Raw genomic sequence first — 8,589 nt, forward strand, 5'->3', positions numbered from 1 at the left:
TAATTACGCAGTAAAGATGGTATTTAAATATATGACTTTTTAAGATACAATTTTTTTTGCATCTATGGCTGAATGCAAAATGCATTAAAGTATACGTTGAAGCTAGACTAACTGTCTTTAAAATAGAAGTTAGTAAAAATCTTGCGAAGTTCCAGCTGATGGAAATTTTGAAATTCTTGCCTGACTGCTGGGCAGAAATGATGACTGTAATTTTAACAGAAATTCACCATGTTGAAGAGTCAAAAAGTGCTACATAACTTTCGACTTCTTATTTGCATCTCCAAGACAGGACATGCATCATGACATGTCCTTGCAGCACATCTCTGCTGGCAACTCCTGGACTGAAGGAGCTGCTGGAAACTTTGCTAATCTAGAGATATCATAGGCAAGTTGCTTAAGGTCTTTTAAAGACTTGATATCATGTTTAAATGTCTTTGATTGAGACTGTACATTTTTTTTAGGTGCAAAATTCCCTATTAAATGGACAGCACCGGAAGCGATTAACTATGGATCTTTCACTATTAAGTCTGATGTGTGGTCATTTGGGATCCTCCTGTATGAAATTGTTACATATGGAAAGATTCCTTATCCAGGTATGGGTTTGAGTTTATACCATTACTCTGTTTTTATGCTTTGGGTCAAAAAGCAAAGAAAATACCCAGGGAAAGAGATGGCATCTGACAGTAGCAAAGGCAGGGATTTGGAAAATGTCATGCAGGTAGTATCATTGATTTGAAACCTTATAGTCACTGGATGTGTAAACCACATGCCTCTCTGAGGGAAGTTTTAGCAAACAGATCATAGGCACCATCAACACAGTCATTTTTATATACTTAAAAGGTGCTACAACTGCAGCAAGTGCTGAATAGTCACAGGTCCTGGCTATATGGGCAGCAGCACAGTCTCTACTGGTGCTGTGTAAAGCTGCTGGGGTTTTTAAGTATCATAATATGTCAAAGTCCTAAGAAAGCATGTTTCCACAAGCAAATAGGCTGGAATAATTTGTCTGTGTTAGACAAATATGAAAGCAGGCCCTAAAGCAGCATTGATGTTTTACTAGGAAGCTTCTTCCTTTTTTAAGACAATGGGTTGTGCAGTCCTGATTTGATAGTAAAAACCTGTGGCCAGTGGTGGTGTTCATGGGGAAATGCCTACTGCCTAGCTTCTTACTAGGAAATTTTTGTAGTAACAGGTGATTAGCAGTTGTTACTTTGTTGGGTCTATAAGTTTGCCCAGCAATGTTGCTTGTGTCCAGTTGTGCTACTCAAGAGCTGCCCAAAGGCTGGTCGCTGGGGGGGCAGACACTAGACAGTGTGGTTGGAGGGGGAAGAATGGAAGCTGGGTCAATAAATGTCACTAATCCCTCACATTTTCAAATTAAAAACTGGCTAATCCTGATGTCTCACCTTTTGAAGCACAGTTTTTGTTTATGAAACCAATAACTTTAACCTGGCCAGGAAACAAGATGCTCTAAGACTTGCCTAATCCCTGGAAGTGTGCAAGGCCAGGTTAGATGGAGCTTTGAGCAACCTGATCTAGTGGGAGGTGTCCCTGCCCATGCAGGGGGGTTGGAACTACATGATCTTTAAGGTCTCTTCCAACCCAAAACATTCTATGATTCTATGTTCCAAACGGCTCAAGTACAACTCCAGAAGAGTACATCAATCCTAGCTGCATTAGGCAGCTGTGAAAGGGCTTTGTGCTTTATGTTTTGTTTTCCTTTCTGTTAAAATACATATTAATGTTTCCAGCACACAGAAACAACTCGTATGGAGCACCCAAAATTGTCACATTTCAGGCATCGCTGGTAACTGCAGGCAGCAGACTGCATTCATTTAAGCTGACTGAGGTTATGGAAAATTAACCTGAATTATCTTACCTTGTGGGCAAATGAGTTAAGTACAGCCTTATTCACCTATACTGCACATCTCACAGATGGAGTGACTTATGAGAAGAACCCTTAAGGTCCTGCAGTTTACAGGCAGTAAAGTGAGAGCAGATCGGTCAGCTAAGCAAAGTTTTGACAGCACTTCGAGCGCAGCAGCTCTTGCTGTTTAAACAGTGAAAACATTTTCACTGCCACTTCCTGAGCAGCTGGAATTCTGTATCCCAAACTGCCAGAGACGTCAAAGGGGCAGACCTGGGCGACCTGAGTCCCAGGTCCTGGAATGACAGTAGGCTGAACAGCTCTGGGTACAAGGAGACAGAGGCCACAGGGGAGGGATGATGGCAGCCAGCTTTACACTATGTTATGGAAGAACACATCAACTTTCCATACAAGAGGTAGAGCCAAACCAGACATTCTCATGGATCACTAGGGCTTCAGTCCAGGAAAGCACTTAAGCTCAAGGGTAGCCCCCTTAAACGTCAAGAGGTGATAGGGCTGCTTGCACAGCTAAGTGTTTGAACATACACTCTGGACTGCTTTGTAGGTAAGGGCTATAAAATATGTGACTGACTAGCAGGTCCTCCCAAAGCTATTCTCCACACTGCTCCCATCCCCAGGGTGGATCAGGTGGGAGCTGTGTGCAGTGGAGTAACACATGGATCTTCCCACAGTCCAGATTTTTTTTTTTTCCTGTTAGCACATGCCTCTGTACACAGACAGTTGCCTACACTGAGCTGGGCTCACAAGGTTATTTTTGGATGCCTTGTAAATTGTCCTTCCCTCAGAAAACCTACAGGCTCACCTGGAAACCAGCACTACAAAAATACAAAACCCAATCTACTGCTTGATTCTGCAGCTAAGTTTGCTCTCTCATGGTTTTATTTAAAAAATAATAATAATTAAAAAATCAATCAACCTGTACAGCAGACACTGTACTGCTCTTCCACTGTGGGAAAATCTCTTCTAGGAGAAGAGAGACAATATTTTTCTTAATATAGGAGCATTTTTATGAGCACCACAAATAGGCCATACACTGTGCATTAATTTGTCAATGAGCAATTACAAGTGGAAGCCTCTTGGCTGCAGACTGGAAGATTTTAATAGTTTGCAGTCATAGTTTTAATTAAATTGGGAGAGAGAGAGAGAGATGTCTATTTTAAATAGAAGTATAAATTGAAATTGCCTATTAGACTGAAAGTTGATACTGAAGAATCAGAGGGACAGCAAAATAAATGGGTGACCAATTTACTTTACATGAAAAGATGCAGCAGGCTTGGGAAAATTACCCGAGCATGGCAAGTGTAACCTTGTGATAGGTTGTAACCAGCAGCCACTGGAGAGAATCAATACATTGACTTTTCAGTTCTGACCAGAATGCTTCAAAATATTATTTTAAATTATTAACCAGTTCCAGTAACTAAACAGTGTTCAGCATAAAGCTACATATGAAACAGTTTGAGTTGAAAATGGCAAGAACTTAATACTTGTGAAGAAAATCTAGGCAGGCAACTTGGTAAGAATCATTTCCAGCCAAGAAATTTGGGGCTCTTGTGGTCTGTGTTCTTAAATTTCAACAGCTGTTTCTCTTCCAGAGAAACTCAGAGCAATCAGTAGGACTTTAGTTTCAGAAACTACCTCTGAAATAGAACACAAGTATCTGAATCTCTGGGCAAGTATGTTGAATAGGTTGTCAAAACTGATTTCCAGGTTATTATATAACATGTCAAATACAGGCAACATCCATACTTGCATTCCAATTATGTCAGCTGCTCCTCACAAGATATGCCATTTCCTATACGGTGGGATTCTTCCTCCATACCACTGTGTTCACATCATTTCCCAGACTCTAACATAAGCAAACGTCTTCATCTGTAACACTTAAGAGGTACCACAGTGTAAATCAACAGGCAGGTATGAAACCTTTAGTGCTAATGTCCTTTGCTAGCATTTAATAGAGTGTAAGTGTAACAAATACGCAAACAAATACGGGATCTATTTCTTCTAGTGATTAGGATGTAGTTTTTAGGAGACAGGTAAGTCTCTAGCCACAAAAAATATATTAAAAAAAAAAAAGAAAAAAGTTATACAAGTAGTTATTTTGAGAATACTACATGAACTGTAGGGTAAACAGGTAAGCCTCTTTGTTTTAAATAAAACCTGACCTGAAACATACAAAAGTATGTTTATGAAATTGTGCTTACTACAGAATACTGATAAAAATCTTCTCGTTTTTGTCTTGTGAACCTCTTGGTTCTTTAACAGATAGTTTTCCTGCAAGTTAGCTGAAAAACAGGCTGGGGCATTGAGGATGTAACATTGTGACATCATTGAGAATGTTCTGCAGACCCTAATCTAACTATAAAGTACTTAAACCCACAGAAGCAGCCCCGTTGTACACAAAACCCTGTAGCAGCAGCCCTCATGCATTACGTACAGTTAACTAAGACTTTGCATATATGAATAACTGTTTTACTGTATAGATTACTGTATAGGTTACTGTATAGATGCATTTTTTAAGCTCAAGCAGTCAGATCACTGTTGTCTACAAAATGCTTTATTGTCTTTCTTCCTGTATTTATTTTGGGTTTTATGTAGCAGTAATTCCCTATTCTGTGACATGACATTTCCCTCCTACCTTCAAAATACTGTTTCTCTACACACGTATGCAATGTTAGCTCTGAAAAACTTCTCCTTCCAAAGCAGAACTGAAAAGGCAAAAGACATGCCCAAAATAAGCATTCTGATTCAGATTTCATGGCTGATAGTTATTCTAGAATAGGTTGAAGCCGAAAGGCTTGAACTGAAGTCAATTATGTGAATAATAATAATCTTGAATAATCGAAGTAGTTATACCAGATAGTTGTCAGCTGGTTGTAATTCAAATGTGTTCTTACCTGCCAGGCAGCTTAAATCATAGCTTTAGTAGTTGGATAGCATGCACAAAGATCCACGCAGCCTGCAGCAACAGAGCTGCACAGTCACCCAGGACTTAGGGGAGCACCACATCTGCATCTCTGCCACCTACCTTGCTTAGAGCAGGACCCATTCTGCCTCCTATCAGCACAATATAGCTCCTCTCTCCACACCTCTGAGGAACTGGCATAAGCAGGAGCAATGAATGTCACACATGCACCTGACAAGAAGCTGAGGTGCCAGAGAAAACCAGGAGAAACTGTAGTCTTAGGCAGAAGTATGTCACTTGGAGCACTTAGCCTGAGGAGCAGCCAAGCAGCTGTGAGGTCCAACATCCCCTTCTCAAAAGCAAGAGTCTTCCCTGGTGGTAGCAAATACCTAGGCTGAAATACAGATACTTGCTGCATGCCCAGTCATTGGAAGAGACGGAATTCACTGGAGCACGGAAAGCTTAGAGTCCGTGTCCTGGAGAGAGTAATCCTGGCAAAATCACTCCACTGGGTTGCATAAGATTTTCAGAAGGGACAAGCTGAAAGCAGGTTTCTGGGTGGGAAGTGGTAAGCCTTTTTGTTGCCCCTGAAATAGTTGACCTTCTGAGAGTAGGTGTCAAAATCATTCTGGGAACCAATCTCTCATGGATTTTAAAAAAGTGGGGGGGGAGGTGAGGAAAAAAAAAAAAAAAAGAGGAGGATGAGTCAACAGGAGGCCTCTCTCATGTGACATCAGTTGGCACCAGAGGCTCAGAATACACTTCTGATAGTTCTTGTCCTCTGAAAGAAAACCATAATGGGAAAAAAAACAAAGCTTAGCAGAGCTGGCAAGATGGTTTTGCACAATAGAAATAGGATGAGGAAGAAAGGAGGGGAAATTGCCTGTTACAAGTAACAATATCACATGTGACATCATTCAGTATCTTGCAATTGGCAGCACTTACACAAGCCCTGCAGCGAGGAGACAAATGCTGATGCCATGGTGGGCTTTTGCTGTGAATCTCACCACTGTTGAGGAGCAGAACAAACAGTAGCAGGTAGTCAGATGAACAGAACAGAGCTGGTTCTGAAGACAAGAATTGTGATTCCCCCTCCCCAGTCTCATTCAACTTGGCACTACCTCAACTTTAGAAATGGAAATCTTCCCCCAGGATTTTCAAAGCAAGTCCCTCAGTTCTGGGACAGACCTCAGCCTTGTTTATTAAACTTGTATTAGTAGCTACCTTCAATAAGGAATAACACTCCTCTGTTACTGGGTGAAGATCTTTAGAGTGAAGTAAATAAAACAAAGAAATAAAATGTTTCTTCAAGAACTGAGATCATTGGATCAAAACTTTCTTTTTCTGTTGAAGGTATGAGCAATTCAGATGTGATGGTTGCTCTTCAGCGCGGGTACCGAATGCCTCGCATGGAAACCTGTCCAGCTGAGCTTTATGATATCATGAAAACATGCTGGAAAGACAAAGCAGAAGAGAGGCCAACATTTGATTATCTACAGAGTGTACTTGATGACTTCTACACAGCAACAGAAGGGCAGTATCAACAACAGCCATAGAACAAAGAACATTTTTCTATTGACATGGATCATTGGCACAGACTGCTATTTGGACAGACTGCTCAAACCAATTGCTTCGTGAGTTTGGAAGTCTTAACTAAGTGTGGAAGCTGGAATGCTGATGGAAAGAGTAATTCTGCAGAGAAATAGTAATGGTCTTATTTGGCTAAAAGAGTTCCTCTCAAGATTGAAGTTCTTCTTTAAATGCTCTGTGTTTTGCATCTGCAGAAACATCCCAAAGCAAGCAGGCTTTTTGGGGCGGGAGGGAGAAGGAAGGCAAGTGGTAATGCACAGGTACAGTTTGACACTGCCTTCCTAGGATCTAAGTCATGGAATTCATTACAAGTAGCCCATTATAAAAGGGGTGAGAAGATTCTTGAACAGCCGTTTTCACAAGAAAAAGTCATTAAGAACTTACAGCTTTAAGACATGGCAATGTTCTTAAATCAATTTTCACAATATGCTGTATTTCAAGAAAGATATTTTTATATTCTTGTCATTTCACATCAGTAGCTGAAGTACTGTCACCTCTTGTAAGACTTTCTGAACAGTGTCATGGTTTCCTTTAAGAAAGGGTTATGTATGTAATTATTTACACTGAAGATTATTCTGTTTTACTGCTGTAATACTGAAATTTAAAAGTAATTTTCAAAGCATCAGGCAGCCATCACAGATGCAGAAGTGCAATATGAACACACATGACAACAGAAGCAGCAGCACACCTCTCTCTCTATTCAACCTTCACTTTCCCACAAGGCCCAGGTTACCCTCCTCTGAAGTCCCTGGGAAAGTACAGGGTTTTGAAGGAAGTTAATACTTCCACTGCAGTCACTGAGACTGCTACCAGTGAAAATATTTTAATCTTAATTTTTAATCCTCTGTGATTATTCAAGAATATTCCTTATATTTTTGCTGCTTTAATCAACTAACCAGAGATCTGTTCTAAAGCTAAAACTAGCCCTAGCACTATCAAAAAACATTTGTGGAAATATGCAGTAGGAGATCAAGTTACATTGCAGTGACACTATAGATTTGTTACTCAGTATATACACCTAATTCATAAAAGTGAATGCAATTTGATAAGCTCTATATATTGAATTGTTTTATCAAATTACTTACCAGAACAGCTGAGCTAGTGCAATTGCAATGTAACTACAGCATAGATTACTTTGTTTTTTTCCAGAGTGACACTGGTTCTTACAACTGAAACCCAGTACACCTTTTGCCACCCCTCAGCCCAGTTATTTAGGCCATGGTACTTTGCAGAAGCTTAAAACCCTTTTGACAAAGCTTCAGTGTGCCTGCAGTTGAAGTTCAACAGCATAAATATTCATTGCTTTTCTGTTCCATTGGCTTCCTTCAGTCAAACTGTGCAGTTTAAGCAGACTATCAGTTAAATATGTAAATAGTTTCTATTGTATGGTGATTTTTAATTTTAATAAAGATTTAATCTGAAGCAAGTTGTGTGGTAATAATTTGAGATAAAACAACTGGCTGATGTTGTATCCAGTGTGGTAGTTTCATGGGGAACAGAGGAACATCTGTTCATTACCACTAACAAGACTAATGGATTCTGCTTTCCTTACACCCATTCAGTTTTGAGAAGCTGAAAAGGACCAAACCAGCCATTTCTGTATCTTTGGTAGGGTTTCTTTTTGGTCTGGAGGGCAAGAAGAGAAGAATACATTCCTCAGCTGTCCTTTAAAACAGCTTCCCAGAAGTCTTTAATGTAATAGCAATATAGTCCATCACAACTTTTTGGAAAACGTTAGAGATTGGTCAGTACTTCTCTACAGGCTTCATTTTATTTTAAGGAATAAAAAAAACAGTTTATGATAATGTAGCCTTGTCTTTCAAACCATTTCCTGCAGGCAGGCGAAGAGCTCTGAGAAGTAGGAGGGAATGTGGAAACAGCAGTTGCTCAGGGAGTAAGAGGTTATAATTAGTGTTACATAAACTTGCTAACATATACTCTCAGACAAGTGACAGACTGTCAACACATAGCACTAGATCTTTTTAAATGATATTATAGAAAATTTCCAGCATTAGCCTGTTTTGATGATTTATTTTTTTAACTTGTTTCAATATTGCTGTTCTTAGAGCAATGTATGTAGAGCATGGAACAGCTTTCTTATTCAAGGGATCAACACTCAGTGTATTGTACCACTACACAAGAATATTTTTTAATAGCTGGAATAGTTTGTGTGGGAGTAGCATAATATTTTAGAAATTCTACCCTGGAG

The 8,589-nt window shown here is 39.7% G+C and overlaps 1 protein-coding gene across 8 annotated transcripts in view; it reads left to right on the forward strand.

Moving 5' to 3' along the window:
* Positions 1-7,802, forward strand: part of LYN (LYN proto-oncogene, Src family tyrosine kinase) — an 85,883-nt gene extending 78,081 nt beyond the window's left edge. For all 8 annotated transcript variants that reach the window (XM_051612407.1, XM_051612404.1, XM_051612410.1 and 5 more), the window contains 2 exons: positions 462-593; positions 6,144-7,802. In XM_051612407.1, coding sequence (XP_051468367.1) covers positions 462-593; positions 6,144-6,346 — 335 coding nt within the window. In that variant the 3' untranslated portion in view covers positions 6,347-7,802. The remainder of the gene's footprint in view (positions 1-461; positions 594-6,143) is intronic.
* The last annotated feature ends 787 nt before the right edge of the window (positions 7,803-8,589 follow it).

Source organism: Apus apus, chromosome 2 (assembly GCF_020740795.1).
Source record: "Apus apus isolate bApuApu2 chromosome 2, bApuApu2.pri.cur, whole genome shotgun sequence".
Classification (NCBI taxonomy): Eukaryota; Metazoa; Chordata; class Aves; order Apodiformes; family Apodidae; genus Apus; species Apus apus.